Below are 27223 nucleotides of genomic sequence, written 5' to 3' on the forward strand. Positions count from 1 at the left end.
ATTATATATTTCAGCAGAATTTCTAAAAGATTATGATTGTCCACATCATGTCACAAGTTACGCGTTTTAAAAATGAGAGAAACGTGCTATCCATTATCAGAAAATTAATAATCTTCATTTTGGAAGACCTACCGTGCTATCTACAGATATGAGATCATTCATAATAAGCTACATCAACGAATACATAATGACTCACCATTCAAATGCTATATTACCTAGGAGTTATTTCTATATATACTAGCCAGTGTAGAAGTTAACAGTAGCATAGTAGCCTACATGGTTTTATAGATTTAAAAATGTTGTTTAGGCCTATGCTTAAATACCAGTTTCACATGGTATAATACTGTAAGCAGCCAAGACGCATCATCGCCACATTACGTCAGAAATTCAATTTTGAATGAGATACACCTCTATATTCAAGATGGTAATCGATAAATGGTTTCGTACATTAATCAGGATTGCTACTCGCACAGCAATCGACCGTACGCGGGGATTTAGCATCAACTTAATGCGATATACGGATTATCGGAATTCCTAATCGTGAAACTGCAGAGGCAGCTGATGGGATTAAATCAAATACGATACGTGATATTACGATCGCTTCTACTGTCGCTAAATCTTGAACCAAGGCATAACACTGCACCTCGTCCCGCGCAGCTTTTCAAACGCACTGCTGTTGAAAATTGTTCGTTGCTGCATCATCACAATCCCTTTATTCACCGTGCGTGGGCCCCGTGGATATACTCAGATATCGCAGATATCGCAGGTATCGCAGATATCGCAGATATCACTACTGTGGATATACTCAGATATCGCAGATATCATTGTGGATATACTCAGATATCGCAGATATCACCAAAAACCGCAGACATCGAGGTCATATAAAGGTCACGCTTCGTTTAGAGCGCAGATATCACGTCTTAAGCATGTCTAGGTCGATTCAGTGCGCAGATATCAGGTCCGGACCATGTCCGAATACGAATAGTGCGCAGATATCAGATCTGGACCATACCTGGGCTCTTTTCGTGCGCAGATATCAGCTCCGGAGCATGTCCGAATACAAATAGGGTGCAGATATCAGGTCTGGACCATACCTGGATTCTTTTGGTGCGCAGATATCAGCTCCGGAGCATGTCCGAATACAAATAGTGCGCAGATATCAGGTCTGGACCATACCTGGGCGCTTTTGGTGCGTAAATGTCAGCTCTGAAGCATGTCCGAATACAAATAGTGCGCAGATATCAGGTCTGGACCATACCTGGATTCTTTTGGTGCGCAGATATCAGCTCCGGAGCATGTCCGAATACAAATAGTGCGCAGATATCAGGTCTGGACCATACCTGGGCTCTTTTGGTGCGTAAATGTCAGCTCCGGAGCATGTCCGAATACAAATAGTGCGCAGATATCAGGTCTGGACCATACCTGGGCTCTTTTGGTGCGCAGATATCAGCTTCGGAGCATGTCCGAATACAAATAGTGCGCAGATATCAGGTCTGGACCATACCTGGGCGCTTTTGGTGCGTAAATGTCAGCTCCGGAGCATGTCCGAATACAAATAGTGCGCAGATATCAGGTCTGGACCATACCTGGGCTCTTTTGGTGCGCAGATATCAGCCCCGGAGCATGTCCGAATACAAATAGTGCGCAGATATCAGGTCTGGACCATACCTGGGCGCTTTTGGTGCGTAAATGTCCGCTCCGGAGCATGTCCGAATACAAATAGTGCGCAGATATCAGGTCTGGACCATACCTGGGCTCTTTTGGTGCGCAAATATCAGCTCCGGAACATGTCCGAATACAAATAGGGTGCAGATATCAGGTCTGGACCATGCCTGAGTTCTTTTGGTGTGCAGATATCAGCTCCAGAGCATGTCCGGATACAAATGGTGAGCAGATATCAGCACCTATATGAGCATTGAACATATAATGTCCTAACCAGTGCGCAGATATCAGGTTAGGCGTCTTTTTCATGCGCAGATGTTAGCTTTGGAGCATGACCGGATACAAATAGAGCGTCGCGACGGTCAACTTAATCGAATACGCAGGTAGGGCTAGTCGACAAACATGGTAAATACTGTTTAAACAGCTAAATGAGAAACTCCGACCATCTGCGCTTTGTTCGGCTCACGCATTAGCACGAAATCCGAGCCGTGTCGGATTCTTCGGGAATGGTGTAGTTAATCCGAGAATTATCAACGAAAAACTCAAGTAACTCCGCTTCTACTAGTTGGAATTGATTCAAATTTGTTTTGCATCGTCTTTGAAGAAAATTCAACAATTTCGGGGGGTTGACAGGAAAATTTGAAATTTTTAAAACATTTTTTCTAATAAATTAAAAATTTAAATTGGCTATGCGGTGGCTTATATACTTGTTGGAATTGAACCAAATTTGGCGTGCAACGGTTTTTAGGGTAACCTGACAATTTAATCAGTGAATGGCTGGAATCCGGAAAAAAGGTTATTTTTGAACGACACTGTACTCATGACACACAAAACCTGAAAGTAGGCTACCTCAGATTTAAACCGCGGTATAAATACAGTAGCCTAGCCTACAACATTTTAATCCAAATTCTGCATGCTCGTAGTAACGTAGAATGGTATGCACGTATATAGGCACGTAGGATTTATGACCGCTATATAATTCTTAGTTAGTTTATGTTTTCTTGTACCACTCTTCTCCGCCCTTCGGGTGTGAATACACACTCTTTTCGCAAGGAGTGTGAGACTATTTGAACATTTATCATGACAATTATTCTTATAAACATGATAGAAACATGTGCCAATGCTACTCTCTACTTTACAAAATACAAAGTGTAAAAAAGTATTATTATTTCCTTAAAATTTTTTCAAGTAGAATTGGATGTAGTACAAAGATATATAACCACTAGAGCAGGGGTGTGAAACATACGACCGGACGATTTTATCCGACCCGCGAAAAAATTTCGATTTGATGGGAAAATGCTTGTATTATCCTGCATATTTCTAACAAATGTTGAGATTTTTAGTCCGTGAAACTTCTATTAAATAATCCCTCAATGCAGCGAAGGTAAAATATGTGCATAGGCCACATTTTGACTATTATTTTGTGGTTTCACGCTAGCAGTATTAGCAAAAATTCGGTGACATTGACACGCAATTCCGGGAAGTCAAAATGGAGAACACTGAGTTCAGAGTTTTATGGAAAAATTGACCTAGAATTGACCTAGAAGAAGCGAAAACGCCAATGTGAAATCGTTGCATGCATGAATATATGGAGAATATACTAGTTACAAAAATGTAATTCAAATATCTGCGTTCGCACTACTGTATCACTTCTGACTGAAAAGGTTCCCGACCACCAGAGGAAAACGAATCGCGATTTAAATGAACCGAATTCCAACGGCCACGTCTACAGTTAAATCTCTTGTATTCCTCCCAACGCATACGCAGAGTTAACGCCAGATTACGACTGAAACAAGGGGATCATAGAAATATGCTTATACCGTCGTAAGAGCCCCTGTTTTAGCGGTTTGTAACTATATTCAACCAGTCAATATTTGTATTTTTGCAAATTCCATTGTTTGCGAGTAAACGTGTCGCTTGAATAGAACCCCTAATCCCCTATGTACTGAAGGTTTGAATGCGGCCCGCGAAACAACTTGAGTTTGACACCCCTGCACTAGAGTAGCCTAAGTGATGCAAGCAGGCAAAATCTGCCTGAGGACTCCAAAATAACTGTAAGTGGTTTGTTACTGGTCAGCTCTGACCAGTGACCAGGCCTGACCATTTCCATCCAGACATGATGTGGAGTTGATATCGACCAAAGAAATACGCTCAGGCATGGTCCAAACCTGACATCTGCGCAATATTTCTATCCAGACATACTCCGGGTCTGATATCTGCGTATCGCTTGGCGTCAGACATGCTGCGGACCTGATATCTATGCAGGAAACAGCGCCAGGTATGGTCTAGACCTGATATCTGCGCACTATTTGTATTCGGACATGCTCCGGAGCTGATATCTGTGCACCAGAAGAATCCAGGTATGGTCCAGACCTGATATCTGCGCACCAAAAGAATCCAGGTATGGTCCAGACCTGATATCTGCGCACTATTTGTATTCGGACATGCTTCGGAGCTGATACCTGCGCACCAAAAGAGCCCAGGTATGGTCCAGACCTGATATCTGCGCACTATTTGTATCCGGACATGCTCCAGAGCTGATATCTGCGCACAAAATTCCCCCAGGCATGGTCCGGACCTGATATCTGCGCACCAAAAGAATCCAGGTATGGTCCAGACCTGATATCTGCGCACTATTTGTATTCGGACATGCTCCGGAGCTGATATCTGCGCACCAAAGAATCCAGGTATGGTCCAGACCTGATATCTGCGCACTATTTGTATTCGGACATGCTCCGGAGCTGATATCTGCGCACCAAAAGAATCCAGGTATGGTCCAGACCTGATATCTGCGCACTATTTGTATTCGGACATGCTCCGGAGCTGATATCTGCGCACCAAAAGAATCCAGGTATGGTCCAGACCTGATATCTGCGCACCATAAAAGAATCCAGGTATGGTCCATACCTGATATCTGCGCACTATTTTTATTCGGACATGCTCCGGAGCTGATATCTGCGCACAAAATTCCCCCAGACATGGTCCGGACCTGATATCTGCGCACTGAATCGACCTAGACATGCTTAAGACGTGATATCTGCGCTCTAAACGAAGCGTGACCTTTATATGACCTCGATGTCTGCGGTTTTTGGTGATATCTGCGATATCTGAGTATATCCACAATGATATCTGCGATATCTGCGATATCTGAGTATATCCACAGTAGTGATATCTGCGATATCTGCGATACCTGCGATATCTGCGATATCTGAGTATATCCACGGGGCCCCGTGCGTGAGGCGAGGGTACTAATCTTAGGCCGCTAGATGATGTCGTGACGTAACTGACAAAACTTATTTTATTTAAATTTTATTCATTTAAATTGTATTCAACCAGTTGCTTAAATATAGCATTTCTCAGCTAGTACAATAAACCATTCAATTTATTACGACATTATAAAGCGATTGTGCAGTGTCCGTATTTGTTGGATTTGATATTTATCATCAAGCTCAGTTCCATCATTAGTATTAGAATCCATATGCAGACCAGTAGTGTGGATTGACCATACAAATACATAAAGACAGAAACACTGGTATGACATGTGTAATACACATTGTTTATTCGTATATAATCCTCCTCAAAATGTCTTCACATAAGAGGTATGAGCCATAATCTGTGTCGTAACATTTAAATGGACGACAGCTGTTTACTAGTTTAGTCGCTGTAGCAAGTAACGACTTCGGTTGTTCAGGAGCAATAATTTCTGCAAAAGTAAACATTGTTCCCGATTCTTATTACTGTATAAGTTCCCTGGTAACGTTATCGCCAGTAATGAGGTTTTAAGATAGCTCAATTAGTCGGGCGGTCCCGCAGTAAAACCGGTGCACTTGTCAATTTGCGCTGAATCAGCTTGTTGAGTGATATATATATAGTGGTACTTGTGTAGGGATTCGGTGTATAGTCATCAAGCACGCAGTGGATGGTTGATGAACAGTCGAGCATGGCGATGGAAAATTGCTGGAAAACCAGGGTACTGGTACCAAATGACTTCACTGACACCTTGCCTCATAGCCTTTCCGAGGACATATTCACATTGCTCGACGTTCCAAGTTTATGTCATGCGACAGAGGTGAATAGAAATTATTGCTACAATAATATATCAGTAACCGTCTGATTATATTTTTATCTGACCAAGACACACACAATGTACAATGCAATGTAATGAACAGATAGGAGGATGCCGAACGGCCAGTTGCGGTCTATTAAACTAGCATCCACCTCGACCTAGTGCACGATATCAGTTATTTTTCGATGTTAATCTATATTGCAGGGCTCTTCCTCTTTCCATTCCTTGTGAGTGCGTTCTTTCATCAGTTAGTTTTCTGTTTTTTTTTTTTTTTGCCGTAAGAACAGCGACGCGGGGAAATAGGAGCCCAGTTCAACCTCCCGACGCGGAATCGAACCCGGGTCGCCCGGGTAGCAGGCGCTTATCGTCACCACTACGCTACCTTCGCGAATCAACATCAATATAATCAGCCCTTCACCTTTGTAGGTTTCAACACGTTGGAACACTTGCATTAACTTCTCGAATTACATATGGAGGAAAAAATATTACGACCTCAGTCCGCGTTTGTTGAAGGCGATACCACAAGATTCCTTAACGTGGAAGGTAAAAGTATTACCGTATATAAGAGATATAAACGTCATTTTCTCATCAAGTTACTGATGCGATTTCAAGAATAGTTTAGAACGTAATCCTAGTTATATTAGGGCAGGGGTGACCAACCTTTTTGCTATTCACGTCCGCATTTCGAGTAGTCATGTGTCCTTCGGCCGCATTCCAGGACATAGTTCGTAATGAACAAACTGGACGTCAAATACCCAATTTACAATGTCCAATTTCGGTGAACTCCAGACTAACCTATTTATTCACATCGGCTTACGATATAGGCTACGCACCGAAATCGCATGTGGTCATGTTATGAATAGATTCCTAATGTTGACATGGTCGCGCCAAGCGCGAAAAATTTTCAGATTCACGAATGATTTTGTCATTAATATTCGTAGTTTCACATATTAGTATCAAAAATTTATCTTTTCTCAGCCAATGTGATCAGATTCCACGGTAAAATTGATGGAGGTTGTGTTTTCGAAAATTTAGGGCAAGTCATAAATGATGATGCACCTACGGATGGACCAATTGTAATAAGTCACTTTGTTATTTCTTGACCTCCCACCAGGATTGGCGGTATATTGGAATGATATCAAAATCACCAAAACGCACCATAGAAACAAATTTCTTTCGTGACGAGGACACGATTCCAAGTTGGTATTTCTATAGGGGGTGCATCATTTTTCGTTGCTGTTTACAGCTGTACTGTGGTGCTCAGGTTGCAGAAGGTGCTGCTATATCAAAATCGAAAAATGAAATCGCGTTGAATCGCGCCCGGCGCGAAGGAAATTTCAAGGTTGATCAAAGTCTCCTAAAAATTTGGGAGTAAATTCGCCAATTAAATTTTCATGTCGACGACCGTCAACACATACACGCACAAATTTCCGCAGGTTGGCCACCCCTGTATTAAGCGTAGTGCACATTTGCGTAAATCGTACGCGCGTACGGTTCTCACTCACTCACTAAATTGGCCAAAACGAGATATTACGTCATCGCTGAACGAAAAGTGAGAATAAATTTAGCGCTGTTCCGCATGTTGTCGCTGCCGAGCCTCTTGCGACCCCTTGTGGGTATCATTTCTCACAATTGAGCTTGGATAGCTGGTTCGTCTTACAGAACTTGAATATAGCTTTCAATACAGCATCAATTGTAGCAGAATAATAACTCGAAGATTTTTCGGATGGCTCTTTTCAAGAGTTAACGGCACACTAAAGGGATTTAACCAGATTTAAAAGCAAAACCAAAAAGACAAAGTATGACGCAACAATCAAAATCACAGACCATGAAATTCGCATTGTACCAATGGCAACAAATAACAACTTCAAGTGTATGGACATACGGTACCATAGTAGCAGCGCAATTTGTAAAAAAAAACAGTTACAAGCACAAAACAACACGCACTAATGAGAAATTTGTAGGTTATAGGAGAAATCTTTTTGTCTGCATAAAATAGGTTTGTTCAACTGAATAATAGTAGACTTCAACACATTTAAATGAAACGAGGATCTGCCCCGCGCAATGACAGTGAACAGATTGTTATTATAGTGCTGTGCACAGGCGAGGTTTTCACTCAGACGCTGACCAATTGACGAAGCATATGCTTCGTAATCGTCATAGCACTGTTTTGGCAGCCAATTTGCACTGGCGTGCGAGCTCCGTGCGATCATTTGCGCATGTTTTCGACCGAATCAGTTTAGGGATATGCTGCTTAATACGCTCAAACAATCTTTGAGATGTACGTTCTACATACCTACTATCACAGTGGCACTTGTATTGGTAGACAACATTACTTGCATTAATAGCAGTAAGTACATATTTTCGAGTGTTGGGCAACAAGGGTTTGGTCGTGTACACCACATGCGTGTTAACGCTGAAATAACAACGGCAAGCAGCCGATTTAATAAGCTTTTCAAAACGGTTAGACACGTTACGTAGCCAAGGTAGGTGTAAAAATGCCGGGCATTTTTCTGGACCATGTTTGGGTGCTATATCTGATTGGGAGCCTGGCAAGTCAAGTATACGCGCGCACGAATCGCTCTCTCCGCATAAGGTCTGCGTAATGTCCGCGTAAAAAATGAGAGAAAAGAGGCACTTAACGCGACAAGCAAACGAGAGAAGAGCAGAGAATGGAAAGAAACTAAAAAAATACTTTATGCGCCCTGTACGTGCGTACGAATTACGCAAATGTGCACTACGTTTAGGGTAACCATATTTTGGAATCGGGAAAGGACACTTTTTTTGATTTTTCAAATTTAGAATACCGGTGGAAAATCCTGAAAAAGTGGTAAATTTCTACCACTCCGTAGTAGGTCGACTGAAAAAAAAGGTCATCTTTCTCGTTCGGTGCCCAAAATAGTTTTTTCCTTCACATTGTCGGGTGGTTGACTAGAAACAAACAAAAAAAGGTGAACTTTCCCTCAGCTCCCGAAATACCCGCCGGAGCGTCACTTCGGTGCTGATTTACGGCATCTCAGTCAAATTTTGTTATAAATTCGAGGACGTATGGCAACCCTAAATTATATTATAAGTCATGTGAACGCTCGTGAGTCTGAAGAAACATCATTCCATGCACCATCTACTTGACATATTACTAGTAACGTTGAACCCATCATTTTTATCGCCCCCTTTTCAAGTTCAACACTGACCATCGCCCCGAACCGAAAAATGGGCATACGAACTGGAATCACCGGCGGGTTGACTAAAAAAAAAAAAAGCTCAACTTTTCTGCTCGATGTCGAAGTGTGAACTTTTCCAACCAAATTTTGGTGGGTTGACTAAAAAAAAGGTCATTTCTCCGCCTTGACTCCAAAATAGCCGTTTTAACGCGTCATCGCCCCCTTCGGTAATTTCTCCCCCTTTGCCAATTTTTGCCCCCCTATAGCCCCCTTCTTCATTTTCGCCCCCTAGACCGCCAAATCGCCCACATTTGGAGCCACTGATCTACGCGTTTTACGTCAAGTTCCAGGTAATACAGATCTGACTGGGTATTTCATCTTTCGTTCCCCACCTGGCACTTGTTACTTGCATCTGTAGTCGTAATTTGTTATATATCTATATTCTCAGGACATGGTCATTGACGAGTACCTGCGGCAGCTTTGCAAACGTTCGTGGATGCGAGGAGACTACAGTTATTTAAAATCGTATAAAGATTTGAACCGCTGTGCAAAATGGAGACCGCTATCAGTGGAGGATTGGGCTGAAATCCTTGAGAAAGAACTTTACCGTTAGGAAACGTTTCTACTTGCCGCATACCAGTATTAGTACAATGAGTTCTTCCGATCAGATGGTTATCAATTTCGATTCCTTATTTTTGTTTATATGAACATTTTATCGTATGACTGTTTCAATGATCTCAGTCTGTACATTTTATTGTGTCAAATTGAAAAAACTTTTTATTGCCATTTTATGTGGACCCAATAGATCTTAGAGCTTTATTGTGGGAAACTTTCAGTTCCAAATTTGCAATATCGTACATACATATATTTTATGCCATAAGGATATATAAATATATAATGAAATAGTGATTGCTGTTCATTTGATGAATCACAGTCGGTGATCACTGCTTTTTAAACTTTTATTGAATGTGTGAAAAAACAGAAATATCCAAAAAAGCGTGCTTTGACTTCATACATGTCTGGTGAGGCAAAGTTCTGTCGGCAGCAGATGTATTGCTTTTGGCGAAACATGTCCATGTTCTAGATGCAGAAATTCGCATTAACCTCGGGAGAGAAATGCCACGTAAAACAATTTTTCAAATTACATTTCACAAATTGCCTCTCAGAGTCTGCACGAAACGGTTGAGCGAATGTAGACGCTGTGACAAAAAGTGATGGTCTTGTTAACCAAGTTACATACTAAAAAGCAAAATAATCGGATATTGTTAATGAAAATTCTGCTCCTGAAAATTGACACCAACAGATCTATCTAATGTTGGGACAAATCCATAACGTGAATTCAAGGCAAAACTAGCCTACTAACTTTTTACAAATTAGACTGTGAAAAGTAGAAATTAGCTTAGGGATGAGTATATATTTAATTTATAATTACCGAAGGAAATGCATGAAATGGCCACTGTGTCACAGTAGATTTGTGATCGAAAAATTCAGGACGCTTGAAAATTTGAGTAACTACACTCGGGATGTGACCAGATGTGGTCAGTAATGAAGTACTTCTGCATTTTCAAAGTACTCAGGTAGGTTTTGTCTACTTGTATTACTAAGTGGTTATGATCTTGGACTACTTCGACTTCTGTTTGACAGTTTTCAGATTTTGAGGCAAAACTAGTCGGAGAATACAATCTAGGAAAGATCTACTTCTACTTGTAATGAAGCATAAATTTACGGCATTACTCGTACTTAAGTACCAACGATAACTACTTACACCTCTGGATGTTGTCAATAACAATTTGAAATGACTGCCGTTTTGAAGGTGGACTTCATCTCAGCACAGGATCTATCCCAGTGGTTCCCAAACGGTGGGAAATTCAGGGCTTTCTGGTTGGGAACAGACGCACTTGCAGGACTGTGCTTACCAGTTCACTGCACTCGGCTGTATGCGCCGCTCGTATTATGGCGTGTTGTTCACAGAAAATTATTATAAATTCTGGACAACTAATATTGGGGGTCACAAACACATTTAGCACGAGCAGCATGACGTGCAATAAAGCTTACACACAATTTTGCGGGATACCGGTACAAAAGAAGTTTTGTGTTGCAGCTAAAGGCAATTGTCTACTGTCAGACGTCCCAGAGATACTGAGTTCACTCAACAAAACAAATAGCTTGTCCGTAACATCCCGGCATATCACTCTGTATGAGTATGATAAAACGTAGTGACTAACGTTGAGCAAAAATATTACTATACTTATCTCGACCTCGGATTTACGTTTGGTCAGATATATTATGCCACAATCATTGTTTTTCCTTATACGGGTCGTCACTATCAATTTTCGGGTGTCTTAACTTGCACCAAAATCAAGTCCTAACTATACAAAGTCTTGCCGAATTTTATTGGACAGAGCATATTTTATGGTTAGATAGACGGTTTTAGGTCGTGTGGAATTAAGATTAGTAGGTAATCACTAATCAGAAGTGGGAATGAAGAAAAAAGATTGATCTATGCCATCACTACTTTTTGTCTGGCTATCTCTATTCTCTATCTAGATACCAAACTCACAACGCCGTCTCGAAGATCTCGGCAATGTAGAAGTGAGCCCGACAAGAGTCATGCGCCGTCTGGCCAGCGCCTCACGCAGTTCCCTCGGGGAAGGATCGGCAACGTCACTCTCGTCATCACCTGATCAAAATTAATTTAATAACAACAAAACACACGCCACCCTCATCTTCGGCAAGTTACTTTCAAAGATTTGCTTCCTCGAAGCTCTGTTCTTTGCGAACCCGCCCCAGAAATTGCAGACGTAGTAGACCAGAAGGCCGATGCAGAACACGCCCAGAACTATCTGAAAGTTAAGAGTATGTCTGATGGTTGAATGTACTGCCATGTGGGTTGGCAGCAGACAACTGACAAGTAGAGTAGATAATTCCAGAGGCGGTCAAACAAGTAAGTGTTGGCGTAAAGTAGAGCAAATGCCATTCATTTCTACTTGACTACAAGTAGAAGAACGCTTTAGAAGTTGAAAATGAAGGTCTGAAAGTACTCGATTGAGTAGCTTTTAAAAGTAAATTAGGTGGAGGGCACACCGGAGGTGACTTCTTTCGAAATTGAACATATTCGTGACTGAAGCAAAACTATTAATGACACTACAAATAGGTGCTAGCTTACATGGAAGTAGAAACATGAAGCTCTGAAAAATACTTAAGTAGTTTAAAAGTAGATTTGGTTGAGGGCTTGAATACTTTTATAAGATATCCGGAGCTGGCTTCTTTCAATATTGTAGGGTGTATATGCGCAACTGACGCAAAACGATTAATGACGCTACCAAGCCTGTGCCAATAGAAGGAGTTCGTGTACCATCTAGAAATGGTACATTGAGCTTGAGCACTCTCTTCGCCCCAATTATTTGAAATTTCATGCCGGTGACGTCAAATTTTGTGATACGATTGTTGATATACAATGTTCTTTCCAATTCTCTACTAGTTGCTGACGATTTCCCCTGACAAGTGTCAGCAGAAAATATTTGGGTTCATTTCAACACGAACATACTATTCAATTGAACATTACAAATACTAAAATATATTCATCCGCCGACCGCCGTGATACTAGGCTATTTCACGGCATTGTTACGGCAATTTCCCTTGTAAAAGCTATGCAAACCTATCTCAAAACTACTTTCTATTTTCCAAAATATAAAACGTAAGTAGTTTCGCCTAAAAATCTGTCAAGTGGAAATTGTCTAACAACATAACCTCTTGAGCAACTGATGCTTGAGTACTCGAAAAGTATTTTGTTACAGGCCTCCTCCGGATATTTCAAAATAATGCAAGGCTCACTAGGTGTGTTTCGGTTCACTTGAATGAAAAAACTCCACTATTATCTCACCAGCATTAAAAATAAATGTATCCGGGGGCTCAGCCCCATCCCGATTAGACGAACGTGAAACTTCATTGTGTAATCACAATTGGTCGACGAGTCCACGCCTTTGTTGGAAACCTCGATTTCAAAATAATATTCTGCAAGAGGAAATATGTGGTTTCAAAACAGACTACGTGCCAGATCGTGTAGGCCTACTACTCATGCAGTGAATTTGTTGACTGCGGTAACGTTACAGCTTTTCAAAACCATAACTATCTAAATCCCAGCAAAATAATCAAAGTGCCGTTTGAACACATATATGACAACTTACATCAGGTTTATTAATATCGTTTCCCGTTAAACCCCAGTTCAACATTAGCTACCAAAGGTTACTCGATTCAATATGCAACTGATAGATATGTACCGACAAGATAGCGTAATGGTTAAGCGTCCGGCTTCTTGATCGGTAGGTCGTGGGTTCGATCCCCGGCCGGGTCAGACCAAAGACCTTATTAGTAACACTGGTATCCATCCATGACTTCCCTGCTTGGCGCTCATGCATTACTTAGATAGCATGGAGGGGTGGTGCAAGATTAAGAAAGCCATACAAGGCTATATCTGCACCTTCCTTGTCCAGCGGCATATGCACATCATACACTCATGGTATGCATATGCACAGATCATGTGCATGTCTATCGTGAGTCGGTGTATATGCCGCAAAAACATCAAGGACAAAAATAAATGACGTCCTTTCCTTTCCTACCGGCATGACTGATTAGCAATAATCGCCTAAGCTCGTAGCAATTACAATAGCACACCTGCAGGGTTGGGTGACCCAATCGGAATGCTTCCGCAAGGCGAATCCAACCGGCATTCAAATACAATGCTTGCCGGGTCCCCAGCATCAAATATTAAATTCCCAGTATAGCTGTCCCGCATGCCGTCCACAGATGATGCAGAGAATACATTCCATATCAAAGAGTCCCGGCTGTGAATGTACAACAGATTTGATCAGATGGCTCCAACATGAAACTGGAAGTCTCTCAGATAAGAACTACCTATGCAAGAATTTGAAGTTCGACTCCTTATTTATGACTGTACAACACTGTACAGACCAGTGCTCTTCAACCCTTTTAACGTTTATCGTACACCCCTGACCACATAATACAATGATTCCGTAGTAATTTTTTTTTTTTTTTGAGGGTCTGGAGGGGCCGCAGCCAACCCCCCCCTGTAGGGTTTGCCAGGGTGACTATGTGGTACACATAGACACCCATCTCGTTTTGCTTCAGTTTCTCTCATTTTACTGGTGCAACGAGTCTGCATAGCCAGGCTTTGAGGGGCTTGAGTCTGCGGCCACAAGATTGACCTCGCCACCTTGGCTATGCATGGGGATTAAGACACCAATCTGCCAGCATCCCCGGGGCGGACTATGAAAGCCTTACGGCCATACTCGTCCTTGGTTCGTGAGACAGCGATTGGATAGTATCTGCGTTGGACCACTAGGGTTTCGCACCGGCCAGCGTCCAGAGAGCCGATGCTTACCTTAATACAACCAAATACTCGTAGTAAGCCTAATCCAGAGGTGTTCAACACTTTCGCTATTCACGGCCGTATTTCAATAAGATATATAGCATACAACTGTATTCCGACGGAGAATCCTCATGACGCATCTAGACGCAATATCCACGCGATAAACTTGGCACCGTGAATAGCCCTTGTGGGGTTATATGACATCACTGATTTGTTGAGATATACCTTGCGTCTAAAAGTTTTTAAGTGTGCCTGAGGGCTGAGGCTTACTATATCTATGCACCATAAGTGTGGGTATAGATGCGAGGAAATGTTATCTGGATTCCTATTCTACCTGGAAAAATAATTTCGTCGGTACTATTGGTTGTTTCATATATTACTGTCAAATATTTATCCATTCTTAGCCCGGGTGATTAGATTAAATGGGTAGATCTGATGAAGGGGATGTATGCGAAAACTTGCTCACAAAATTAATGATGCATCTTCCAGTTTTTATTAATCACTTTATTGCATGTTTTTATTTTTGACGTCCTATCAGGATTGTAGGCATAGTCGGAATATATATTGGAATGGCCCAAATGTAGCAGAAAAACCTTCATTCGTGAGACGCACACGATTCCGACTTTGTGTTTCTTCATGGGGTGCATCATTTTCCTATGTGGTTTGCTTATGTACGGTGTGGCGCAGATTACACTATTATATTAAAAACGAAAAATCACCCTGAATCGCACCAAGCGTGAATAAGAATAAAATCTCTCAAAGATTTAGGAACCAATTCGTTAATTCAAATTGTATATTGACGGCCGCCAACACACGCTAATTTAATTTGATCTGTGTCCGTTGTCACATCAGTCAAAATCTAGCATCAGTGAATGGATACTACAATGCAATTGTGCTTGCCGTTGTTGAAACTGGCAAGTTTCAGCACAATTAAGCTCAATCCCAGTTTAAGAAGCATCATATTCCTCCGGTGGCTTCGCGCCCCCCTCAGATACTTTCATGCCCCCAAGAGGCTCGCTATCACTTCGAGAACCACTGTATAGATTTTTCAACTCAATTGTTGGAAAATTTCCGTTCCAAATTTGCAATAACATACATACATTTTCTTTATGCCACAAAATGGATACACATACAATGAAATAAACGACTGCTGGTCATTAGTAGAGCTGGGCAAAATCGAGTATTTGAGTGATTCGATTCTGAATCACGTCTTCTGCTTCGAGTCGAGTATTCGAGTATCACACATTATGACGTCATAACAGAATGTACTATGTCAAAGTTAAAATATGTACCTTTCACGCCACTACAAAGAATATAATGCCTGTTATTATGGAATTATGGAATGTGACTGATACTGTTATCCATCATATTAAAGATAATTTGGTATTTTTCGACCATACAGATTTCATTGAACTTGGTGACAATGTTGTGGGATGATCATGACTTTAGAAATGTGTTATTTCCAGTATCGTTCGTAGTTTCGTACTATATGTTTCGTATGCTGCGATACGGCCAATCCAGGTTTTAAGGCAGTGGAAAATAGTATCGAAACTATAATTCTCTTTGATAAATTAACTTTCAGTGGCGAGGAGCGTAAAATTTCAGTACTCGAAAAGATCGTATTTTACTACTCGACTCGAATCATCAAAATTAATGTTCGATTCAGATTCGAGTACTGGAATCATTGTGCCCAGCCCTAGTCAATTGTTGAATCAGGAGTTGGTGGTCATGACATTTTTTCTTCTAACGACAATATCAGAGGTTTTCAAAGTGGGGTATGCGTCTAAATTTTCGGGGGTATGCGAACAACTACATATTTCTGGCACTGTGACAATTTTTTGCAACTTAATACAGTACTGTCATACCTTGTGAGGTGCCGATACAATTTTCACAGCTCAATTGAAGTCACGATAAAGCTAAGCCACAAGACCTCGGTTCAATACAGCAACACGTGCAATGCATTCAGACAACACTATCGCTAACAAAAAATCGCCTATGAAAAGTCACAAACTTGTCTCCTGGCTTATAGTTATACAGCTTTCTCTCATCATCAGAATACGGCTCTACGTTCTCCAAGTAACCAACACCACCTCCAACTACGCTCAACGTGTAATTCCCTTCGAACGGAGTTTTCTGATCGGTGACCAGATCGTAAACGTAGAACGCCGCCGCAAACTCTAAGAGAAATATCTCTCGTAACTACATCGCTCCACTATCACTGCAAAATAGTCTACGATAAATCTGAAACTTTAGGGCTATTTGCATGGTTAAGTCATCTCGGAGCTAGTCACCTTGGAGTGACATCACGAGACGGCTTCAGAAGTGTGCTGAAAATGCGATCGGGCTTACATAGACCGTTATGTTTCAACTGGTACAGCAGTTCGGGATTGAACTCAGGGATTTGGTTATGACAGTTACAACAATCAGAACTACTTCTACATAGCCAAGCACGCCTTGCCTCTTTCTCCTGGTACTGAGTTGAGTTAGTTTTATCATTTGCTATACTCGCTTCATAATTTGTGATGCTGAAAAAGTAAGACGACATGTATATTGTCGGAAAGTCAGCATCATGCATGGATCCCAACTGAAATGTTTTGTTAATGTTGGTATAAGTGATAGTAGTGATTCGTTTTCAAGCAGCAGTACTGCACAAGTCGCCTCCCAGTGAGTGACTCTGTAGAACGGATTTGAGCTCAAGACGACTTGTAGCTGATTGTCTCTTTCTCTTTGTCGAAAACGAGAGATCGGATAGGCCGGACAGTTTCGAAGCTAACCCAAATTGCAAAGTAAGGGGACCTAGTATCTAACGCGATGTGAAGTCAAGGATATATGCACAAATATCAAACTCTTACAACTAGAAATAATCGGTAACGACCAGTAGATAATACACATCCGATGGTTTCTGTGATGATTGATATTTATTAAGGCCGCGTCAATTTTGGTTCAAAAACCCACCGAACGTTGTGAAGCACGGCACGTAATCCGGGGCTGTCGAATAGCACTCATACCCAGACGTTCTACCGCGGCGGCTCACAATATCCAAGGAACGCTGAAAATCAAATTCCAGACGACGTCCGGGTGGGCATCCTACTTTCACCAAGACATTTTGTTCTGCAGAGTAGATGAATTGACTATTGGCGAGAGACTTGGTATTCGATAAATGATAGCCGCTCTAATAACATTACTGACAGGATTCCATCTCTCGGAAAATATTGTAGCTACCTCATGTCAACGAATGGCCTCTTATCACGCTATTTCCCATGAAGGTACTTATTCCTGTATTATCCCACTTAGTTTTTCTCACGCTTTTCAGAAGTAAGCTTTTATATATCCTATCGCTATTACAGTGTGATTGGTAGAGTTAAAAAGTTATTATAAAACAGTCTTCCTGTCTTCAGATGAGGTCAGAGTAATTAACATTTTTACACAATTCAATGTTAAAGTAATGCTGTAAAGTTCTAGTCAATTACAAGTATAAATAGCAATTTCTAGGTCATGTCAAAATTACTTTCAGTAGATGTGGAAACTGAAAGGCATGAGAAGTACTTTTAAAAAGTGAATTTTGATGGAGGTCATATACTTTCAGCAGTCACGTAGTGCAGCTGTGGGAGAAAAGAAAAAACCTACTCGAGTAGTCTCAAAAAGTAGGTGTAAAAATCAAAATTAGAGAATGGACTGTATCTCACCATAGGCCATCCCCGAATCGGTGCTCCAACAGCAGGATGCATTGCCATTCGCAAACATGTGCGGGTTCCAGGGATAAAATGTCAAAGAAACCGTCGTCAATAAAACTCCCGGCGGCATATGATTAGTTACCTGGCCGACCAAGCTAATCTGCAGAAGATACGCAGTCAATAATGCTATGCTTACAATAGAGCCCGGTTCCTACCTGATATCGAACGTCATACGAGTGCACATGTCTGACAGCTTCCAATCTCACGGCAGAGTGATCCGACAGCATAACCACCAACCGTAAAAAGTCGTAATTCAACAGTCCGGACGACAACGGATGCTCCAGCACGACTGTGAAACTAAATCAATGCATAACGGTACTGTCCGGAAGTTCGGCGTAAAGCTTTTACGTACGAGTATTCCTCGTCTTTATCCAGATATATAATCTTCGGCAAGAAGCACGTTGACGTTTGTAATCTTTCGTAAACCTTTGGCGCAGATGCCGTCTCGTGACGGAAGAGTTCTTCGTAAAAATACAAGCTAAATACGTCGGTAATCTGATATGTCACTACGTTCCACATTACTTGGCGGTCAGTAACGGAATTTTGAGACCCGGAAATTATTGCACTCGCGATTTCGTTTTTCATAAACAAAGCGATGCAGAAGAAGAGGTACAAATATAATGTTATGGATAGATTTGCATCGTTTTGTCTAATTTCAAAGCTGCCAAGAATTTTCAGCAAAGTAGTTAGCCTACATTCGGATATCCGAATTAACTGTTTCAACTTTCAAGCCATTAAACAACATTCTTAAGGATGTCTCTCATTTTTTAATTTTATTCCGAATTATTTCAGTCTTCTATCTTCAAGAATTTAGTAGAGTATTACAGATAGCTTACATATTTTGTCTGCCATGAAACACAGAAGGTAATGTGATTGACGTATGTGTAATGAGAGAATTTTTCAATTACATCAGCATTTTTTCACTCGAGTTGAGTAACATCAATGATTCTGAAGAAGTTATCAGTAGAACGCATAGTGACATAGATATACAGAAGTCAGTTTTGTTTGTAAAAATTGGTATGAAAAGACTTGCAAAAGGATTGGAAGACCCCAAAAGACGTTACTACGTTTGTTGTCCTAACATGTTTGAAAAATGAATTGTTTGTTTGTGGTATTCATGGTGTGCGTCAACTACAATGGTCATTGGTCATTTACAACAGGCCGATATCTCTTATTTTTTTGTTGATTTCGTGGCTGACGACTTGTAGCACGGCCCACTTCCAGGCTTTTTAAGACATTGCTTACGCGGATGAGATGTAGAGGAAGAGCCTACATAAACCTCCAACGCTTAGGTAGGAATTCTAAAGTCGACCTCAGTCGGACTCGAACCCACAACCCATTTGTATAGTAGCTGTGGATTACCCACTACGCTGTCTCGCCACATGAATGTACATTGTACAATGTACAATAACATTTGATCAGGGTTCCCAAGAAGTTCTATTTACTTACTCTGGTTGATTAGGCAAAGAGCCCTTGAAGTAGAGATACTTCCTATGCTGCTGCAGCTGTCTGTTTTCCGTATACCACCAGTTATTCAATATTTCTTTCCTGTCATTGCTCAACCACCAATCAGGAACGCTTATTCTCTGCGAGAATAGAGTTTTCGCAGTAAACGCAAGTGCTGACGTCGGCACAACTGAACACGACATACTTGCTTTGTGAAAAACCTCTCCACGACAGTCAGGAACGTAATCAGAGATTTCTTGCTGTGCACCAGCGTTAGATTTTCGTTAAGTTTTCCCTGAATAAATTGAGTGTTTGAACCACATAGATAAGCAAATAATGTCGGTAGTCACTCTACTCGATTTCCATCGAATTCGAAACCACATTTTTGAATGTGTCCAACCAAATTTACATACAGTGATGAATTATCAAGTTTTTGTGAATTAGTTTACGCCTTTTGTCAAAAATGTTGTAATCAAACCACATATAGATACAAGAGAAGATTTACACCAGTACACAACTAGCAGGACGTCTCAAGTAACACAGAACAACTGCTATGCTCAAAACTTCACTCCAGAAAAAATTTATTCGTATGATCATGGATCTTATAATTTATGGTTAGCAACAACTGAGTAAATGCACAAGCAGAATAATGAAGCTTGAGCTTCGGCCTTTTAAAACTAACGTAAGATTTGCGTTAAACGCCTACTAGGAAGACATAGGAAGTTTATTTCCAACAAACCTTGCCTGTAAGTGATGGAGTCTTCAACAAGAATTGTCTTGTTCTCGAAAACGTCGAGTGATTTTTATGGAGTGCAGAGTACTTGGCGTCGCAAAGGACGAAAAGCTTTTGACAATCCAAAGGTCTCCTACAGCCAGATTCTGGCTGATCTAGAAATGTGATGACGAAATTGTCGAGCGAAAAGCACAGTTAACATTAATTACTATTAATATTAATAATGCTAGATAGATAGTCAACCTGATTACAACCAAATTAGCAATGAGACTATGACATTGAACTAATTTCAAAGCTCCAAAACAATATTTTACATCCTAAATTCAGACGAAACAACTTGCACTGTGCTATGCGCAACCATAATCAAGTATTTTTCCCCATACAACTAAGAAATGTCGACTAAGTATTGCAGACCAACTCAGAGTCAGATAATGACAGAGACAGACAGACAGAGTTGTTGCCTACAAAATATCATTGCCGATCCAAGGATAGCTTGAGGATTACATGTAAAATCCTACAGTTTCGAATAAAAGATAGGACACAAGATCCCCTACCCTAAGTGAAAACATAAATTTCAGAATCACACAATTACATCTACCTTCAATTGGTAACTGTACTCTTTTGATACTTTTCTGGCTCACATTGAGAACAATGGTGAACAAATCGTCATTGACATCAAAGAAAGTGGACAGCAAATTTCCTTCCGGTACATTCCCGACTGGAGTCACGACCCAATCGTAAGATCTTGCAAACGGATAACTCGCACCCGCCCAAACGGTACCGTTTTTAGTCAGTACACTGTAAACTCCCTTGTTGTTTGCAGAGCTGAATTGGATTGCGGTATCTTCACTTGTTAAAAAAGAGGGGACCCAGCCAATAGTCGAAGTGCTGATATCAAAAAGAATCAGCACGTCACCCCACATGTAGATCACGCCGTCCGGACGATTCAAAGTGCTGATTCCATTTATGGTAAATGTTCTTCCTGAAAAATGCACGAGTAAATGTGAAGCATCATCAAATCGTTTTTCATTCCATCGGCAATTATAAATTTGCAGTCACAACGACTTCCTGCTTTATTCGTGAGCTCAAATTGATTTCACCAAACAGTTGTAGCTAGTCAGCGGCCCTAAATCTATGACAAGGGTTCTTAAACTTTGGTAACCTCCGTGAACCTTTATGCTGATCTGCAAAGCCTTTCGCGAACACAAAACAAAAATCTACCACATGAGACATTTAATTAAGAATTGAACCGTGCATCAACGACAGTGTTAAAAGAACAGAAGTATTCAAAGTTACTTTCACACAAAACAAAAAGATAACGATGAATATTTATTGCAAATCAGCAGGGTTGTAACCAATTCACAAGGTTCCGAGTTACAAGTCAATCTCAATTTCATAGTTTTGACTCGAGTCGAGTCATTTTCAATTCACCATCGAGTCAAGTCAGCTAGTAGAGGATCGAGACCGAGTCATTATGTTCACTGTTCAGTTTTCAGTTTAATTCGGTTCAACCCACTTTTTTCAACTCTGCTAAAGTGGCTCGCATTCATAATATAGAAATTTTCCTCAGTCTTAACAGTTCCTGGCCTTATTTTCCAAGTATGAGGACTAATAGATGAAATACCAATAATGTGGTAGCTTTACTATTCTTCGAAGTTAAAATGAAATGTCTGTCCTGGCCGTCCTAGTCCTGAGTCATATGACTTGGTTGGAGTCATGCGCAATGACTCGAGTACAAGTCGAGTCAATACAAAAATTGACTCGAGTCGAGTCATTTTACGCATTTGAAAAAGTGACTCGAGTCCGACTCAAGTCGAGTCATGACTCAAGTCCTTACAACCCTGCAAATCAGTGTGACTTCTGCTGTAGGAGTTGAGTGAGTTTGTTTCTTGACTCCACAGAACTCTTGAGACTAGCTCAGCGAAGCCCTGGGGTTCATTTGAACTCCGGTTTAGAACAACTGATTTAGTGTGACATTCATAAATTCGTTAATTAGCCTGTAAATTATTTTCAGCAATATGAATAATTCAAATTGCAAAGTATCGATGCAATCGTGCAGTAAACATTGTAGATGTCACATTGTAACAAGATTATCACAGGTATGCTACAATAACGTTATATCTAAGTATCTAAAAGCGATCCACTGTACACAGACATTTATCGAACCTGCGGAAGATGAATTATAATGAAGATCTGTAACGATTTTCCTCGCCTCTGGTGGCGATGGCAGGGTCCAGGAAAAGGTGGTGATGATACTCCATTTCCCGTTTGTCGACATATCTGTGATCATGAAATTCAGTTCAGTGGGAGAGCAGACTGGAATCCAGAATCCAGTCCAAATAAATCCACATTTGAAAAGTAGCAAAGCTGATAAAGCTTTTAACGAAGGATGAAAAAGATTTCCCAAGTTATTATATTTAACAAGTGACATCTGTCTTGACCGAACTAGTAATCTTGAAATATTCCGGCGATGGTGGCATTTCAAGTTTTCTTGAGCTGTAATTTGATATATTATCAAGTCATTTTTACAGTTCGGGAAACCATTAAATCGAAGAATTTTCCTTAAATTTGTGAGTAATAATTTCAGTACCGATATCCGTGCAGTAACCGTACGTAACCAATGCAGTATCCGTACGGTAACCAATGTAACCATGCCATGATAGAAACGAAACAGTTTCAAACACCTGAATGCCTCATCAGAGTATACGATGAGTTGAACGCATTCATGACCAGTACAAAAACCTCGCAACAAGACGCAGAATTGAATGCAACATCGACAATTTTGCACGACGATCTCGTAAGGTTCAAGAAGTCGCAGACAGGGTTTCCATCTGTTCCAAGCAGCACATCAAACTCCAACAAGGAATTTTCTTCATCTGCACCAAAAGAAAATGAATTCTTATTTTCAGTGTATTCTAATTCTACCATCAAAATTACTAACATTGCACTTGCTAAGTGAGGAAACTTGTGAATTAGTGACTTTGTAGTATATTGGACTTTGTGTTTATTGTAATGATTAATCTTCAAACAAGCAATACTTCAGACAGAATCTACAAATGTTTGAATTTGTCGCATAGCCTACCAATGGAGATACACAATTTTCGTACTCAATTGCAAGCCCTGAATAAATAAATCCAACATCCTAAACAAATCCAACTGATTAATGATAACCGTCTACGTATCAAGAGATTTTTGGGGAATAAATGGCCATCACAATCCAAAAGCGTCGATGTCATTCCGATTCTGACTTATCCCCGATCATTACAAAGCGTGCATTCACTGCATTGCGTCTGACCCAAGAGCCATTTTTTTAATTGAACAAATAGTGAAGTTTATGTTTTTAGACTACTTATACTCCTACTTGAACAATTTTTGAGAATTACTTTTTACACATTGGATTTTGAAAAGTAGAAATTAGTTTTGGGATAAGTTTAGATCAATTTTGCCCGAAATCGTCAATAACTACAGAATATATATTCGAAGACTACTTATTTGTAGCATCATAGCAGTCATATTGCGTTAGTTGCGAAGATGCATCTTAACATTTCAAAAAGTCGCCTCCACCGATTAACTGCCAAACTATTTCCGGTAGAAGCAAAGTTATTTGAGTTTTTTATCAATTATTCTGGGATTACCCATCGCCAATGCTATTTTTTCAAATCCAAAATTTCCAACTGCAATAACTTCGCTTCTACTGGTTGGTAGCCTATCGCCTAGCAAGATTTCGGAATTTTTTTATTTTCATTTGAACAACCCTAGTGTGTGAGTATGAGTATTTAGCCTACATTGCAAAATTTTCCGTTGAAACACTATAAGCTTTCTCCTGCATGAAATCGCTCTCAAATAGATCAGTCTTTAACAGGCGATATTACTGAATGAGTTGACGAATAGGGCTGGGCAAAATCGAGTACCTGAGTGATTCGATTCTGAATCACGTAAAATGCTTCGAGTCGAGTCGAGTAATCGAGTATCACTCATTATGACGTCATAACAGAATGTACTATGTCAAAGTTCAAATACGTACTTTTGATGCGACCATGAAGAATATACTGCATATTATCCATCACATTAAAGATACTTATGTATTTTTTCGGCCATACCGATTTCATTGCACTTTGTGACAATGTTGTGGGGTGATCATGACTTCGGAAATGTGTTATTTCCTGTAACTTTCGCAGCTTTGTACTACATGATTCGTATGCTACAATACACCAATAAAGGTTTCAAGACCTCGACGGTGAAAATTAGTATCGAAACTATAATTCTTGTTGATAAATTAACTTTCGGTGGCAAGGAGCGTAAAATTTCAGTACTCGAAAAAATCGTCTTTTACTACTCGACTCGAATCACTAAAATTAACACTCGATTCAGATTCGAGTACTCGAATCATTGTGCCCAGCCCTATTGACGAACCTGAGACAAAGACATTGGATTCACTCGAAGCGATCACTCTTATAGCAGAATGAGATTTCGGTGAAACTTTGGCCTTTTCCAGACAATGGTATCCCTCTTTGAAAAATACCGATTCTTGTGCCACCACAAATCTCTTGTTCGAACCTTCCCGAAACACCGTCAAACCTAATGTGAAAAGAAATCAAGTTTTTGTTTACAGCATTACGATCAATCTATTGTCAAATAGATCAAAATTATCCAAGAATACCTGCCTTACTGAGATAAATGAACTTCTTCCCAAATTGTATAAGCATAGGAGCCTTGCCAGGGCATTTCTGCGCTGCATTCTCAGCGGATACTATCTAAATTCACAAAACGTTGTCAAATACCGAAGCCAATATTCATTAGCTATCAATTTTTTGGGGGCAAAATAGCTTGTTTCATCAATAGTCTTATGGGGAACCACAAATTCGAGAATTGTAATGCATCAATTTCTTGGTCATTTTCATTACCAGTACTACAAAGCATGGAATGATTTGTAACAAAGAGATGTATTGCCTACTCAGGACCAATCATTTGGAATTGTCATATGATAAATTTGAAAAAGATTTACTTTATTACCACCTATCATATATCAACAACGTTGAAGGGGCACTGCAATCTAAATTTGATGTGGTCTCAAATTAATGAGAAAATCGGGAAAAAAATTTTGGCCGGACTCATTTACTTCAGAAACCACCATAAAGGAACGGCAGCTAAACGAAAATTTCAACTATCCCCATTCCACGCCTGTTGAACAAATAAATTTCTATGGTGGCGCGGATTAGAGTCTCCAGTTCTTAACCCATTGCGGGATCACTGGCACGATATCTTCACTTGGCGATATGTGACGTTTGGGTGCACAATTTAAACTTAGCCCCTTCAATCAATCACTTAGTAGCTTATCAGATATGTAAGATTTCTATATTTTTACAACAGCAAGTACCAAACATGTTGATATGATACGCCTACTCCCAGTCAACCACATTAATCGTGCATATAGACACTTTACATGTTATGGTAAGCAAGAATTTATGAAAATCCACTGGTCTAATTCTACCTCCTGTTTGCAGATTTTTGCAAAATCATCAAAGCTATAGACAATGTGTCCGTCTGAAGTTGCAAACCCCATAAAATCACTCGTTGCAGATAAATCCGGAAGCCAAGTGCCATTAGAAGAGTGTGAAACGCCCGTAACAGATGAGTCGCCATCACAGCGAGGATGAGAAATAATGTGAAATTGTCTCCTTGAAAGAAAACACATTGTGTCTAGCTATTAAATAAATTACCGACACAAGGAAATTAAGACCAACATACCGTAGTGATTCCACAATAACATTCCCGACTTTGGTGACTGGTAATGTGAAATCAATTCTTGAAGTAACAAAGTCATTGATCGGGATGGGAAATACGATGCATAATTCAGAGGAGTTAGTCTGACTGGATTCCAAGGCAAGGAGCATTCCAAGAATCTTCATAACAGACGTGCCACTGTCCAGATTGCGACCAGTAGGTGACGGATAGGTAAGAGTGGCAGTGGGGATAACGCCGTTGTACAAAATGCTCTTCAACACAGAATTGCCGCCCTTTGATTGCAATAAGGATATATTGGAACAGTCAGACAATTACTAGATCTAACATAATTATTAATACGGGTATAATTTGTGATAGATAGGTCATCTGCAGTACTTACCAATTCGACTTTCAAGTACAATATCAATATGTGCAATTTCTAACAGAGAAAGCTCAATAGGCCTAGTGATACAATGCAAGATAGAAGCTATTACTAGAGCTTGATACCACTGTCTTGAGTCAAATAACTATGATTTATATGCAGAGATGACTAAATCAACATGCTTTGATATGAGCTGAGTGTTTCACAATAAATCAGTTAGAGGAACAATACTCCACAGGTGGTAAATGGTTGAGACGCAAAATATATCGGGATTACTTCTTCATACCGGTAATCAAGTACTGTTAGATTTTTATGTAATCGTAACTGTAACTACATCGATGCGGTAGTTGCTGCAACCTGCAATGCTGCATGTCTACCGGATACTGCTGCTGCTAAGATTTTCAGTGAATACAAAACTTGATCACTCAACTTCTATTAGTTAAGAAAATGTGACGCTGAAAATCACTATGATCAGTAGCTTGGAAATGGTGGTTGTTTTCGGCAATAAGTTGCGTATGACAGAAGGGTTTCTTGCATTGCATAATTAACGATAATTAAATGGAAAGTTGCATGTGCGTTGCCACCAATCCCACACTGGTTGAGCCCTATTTCTGTGATGAACGAACGTACAATTTACAAACCTCTGATACATTACACGGGCTATCGCACTACATAGTTCACAGACCAAACCGTAACAAAAATATTTATACTGTCTATCAGAAATGAGGATCACATATGCAGAAATAAAGAATACACATCCCACTTTGAATCGAAATTCCGAGGAACTTACCGATTCTCGATCAAGTGCATCAATGGTTGCTATCGCCACATGCGGAGTGAATTGGTGATCAAACACCTGCAAAATCAAATAACAAGAAGACAGTTCACAGATTACAGTTAAATAATTCACAGAAAGACATTTACTT

General features: G+C 40.3%; 4 protein-coding genes across 5 annotated transcripts in view; 1 reads left to right on the top strand and 3 right to left on the bottom strand.

Annotated features, from left to right (window-relative positions):
* LOC145441158 (uncharacterized) overlaps positions 1 to 682 on the bottom strand; it is a 6163-nt gene extending 5481 nt beyond the window's left edge. The window contains exon 1 of the mRNA XM_080318961.1: positions 197 to 682. Within this exon, the coding sequence (XP_080175087.1) occupies positions 197 to 199 (3 nt within the window). The 5' untranslated portion in view covers positions 200 to 682. The remainder of the gene's footprint in view (positions 1 to 196) is intronic.
* LOC145441164 (heat shock protein HSP 90-alpha-like) overlaps positions 1 to 14310 on the bottom strand; it is a 27080-nt gene extending 12770 nt beyond the window's left edge. Inside the window, exon 1 of the mRNA XM_080318971.1 lies at positions 14291 to 14310. The gene's annotated coding sequence lies outside the window, so the exon portion shown is untranslated. The remainder of the gene's footprint in view (positions 1 to 14290) is intronic.
* LOC145441171 (F-box only protein 48-like) lies at positions 5316 to 9822 on the top strand. Its single transcript, XM_080318979.1, has 3 exons — positions 5316 to 5731; positions 6155 to 6271; positions 9338 to 9822. Exons 1-3 carry the CDS (start codon positions 5582 to 5584, stop codon positions 9500 to 9502), a joined length of 432 nt encoding a protein of 143 aa, XP_080175105.1. The 5' UTR covers positions 5316 to 5581; the 3' UTR covers positions 9503 to 9822.
* Positions 9831 to 27223, bottom strand: part of LOC145441160 (cation channel sperm-associated auxiliary subunit gamma-like) — a 19408-nt gene continuing 2015 nt past the window's right edge. Inside the window, exons 2-23 of one of the 2 annotated variants that reach the window (XM_080318963.1) lie at positions 27088 to 27153; positions 25940 to 26208; positions 25683 to 25869; positions 24852 to 24945; positions 24605 to 24769; positions 22876 to 23067; positions 22358 to 22471; positions 20790 to 21173; positions 20198 to 20346; positions 19664 to 19753; positions 19462 to 19598; positions 18365 to 18490; positions 18168 to 18309; positions 17965 to 18112; positions 17234 to 17389; positions 16290 to 16455; positions 13564 to 13733; positions 12773 to 12903; positions 11630 to 11732; positions 11450 to 11569; positions 10035 to 10088; positions 9831 to 9969 (exon numbers count right to left, since the gene is read on the bottom strand). In XM_080318963.1, coding sequence (XP_080175089.1) covers positions 9968 to 9969; positions 10035 to 10088; positions 11450 to 11569; positions 11630 to 11732; positions 12773 to 12903; positions 13564 to 13733; positions 16290 to 16455; positions 17234 to 17389; positions 17965 to 18112; positions 18168 to 18309; positions 18365 to 18490; positions 19462 to 19598; positions 19664 to 19753; positions 20198 to 20346; positions 20790 to 21173; positions 22358 to 22471; positions 22876 to 23067; positions 24605 to 24769; positions 24852 to 24945; positions 25683 to 25869; positions 25940 to 26208; positions 27088 to 27153 — 3165 coding nt within the window. In that variant the 3' untranslated portion in view covers positions 9831 to 9967. The remainder of the gene's footprint in view (positions 9970 to 10034; positions 10089 to 11449; positions 11570 to 11629; positions 11733 to 12772; positions 12904 to 13563; positions 13734 to 16289; positions 16456 to 17233; positions 17390 to 17964; positions 18113 to 18167; positions 18310 to 18364; positions 18491 to 19461; positions 19599 to 19663; positions 19754 to 20197; positions 20347 to 20789; positions 21174 to 22357; positions 22472 to 22875; positions 23068 to 24604; positions 24770 to 24851; positions 24946 to 25682; positions 25870 to 25939; positions 26209 to 27087; positions 27154 to 27223) is intronic. The other variant, XM_080318964.1, reaches the window with a different exon arrangement.

The sequence above is a fragment of the Botryllus schlosseri genome, chromosome 6, assembly GCF_051294905.1.
Source record: "Botryllus schlosseri isolate E-star chromosome 6, Bs_hap1, whole genome shotgun sequence".
Lineage (NCBI taxonomy): Eukaryota > Metazoa > Chordata > Ascidiacea > Stolidobranchia > Styelidae > Botryllus > Botryllus schlosseri.

Bases quoted from the DNA above. Each gene is read 5' to 3' on its own strand.
- LOC145441171 (XM_080318979.1), top strand. From the start codon at position 5,582: ATGGTTGATGAACAGTCGAGCATGGCGATGGAAAATTGCTGGAAAACC. The intron at 5,732-6,154 runs GTGAATAGAAAT...TCACCTTTGTAG, and splicing joins GTTTATGTCATGCGACAGAG to GTTTCAACACGTTGGAACAC. The intron at 6,272-9,337 runs GTAAAAGTATTA...CTATATTCTCAG, and splicing joins AAGATTCCTTAACGTGGAAG to GACATGGTCATTGACGAGTA.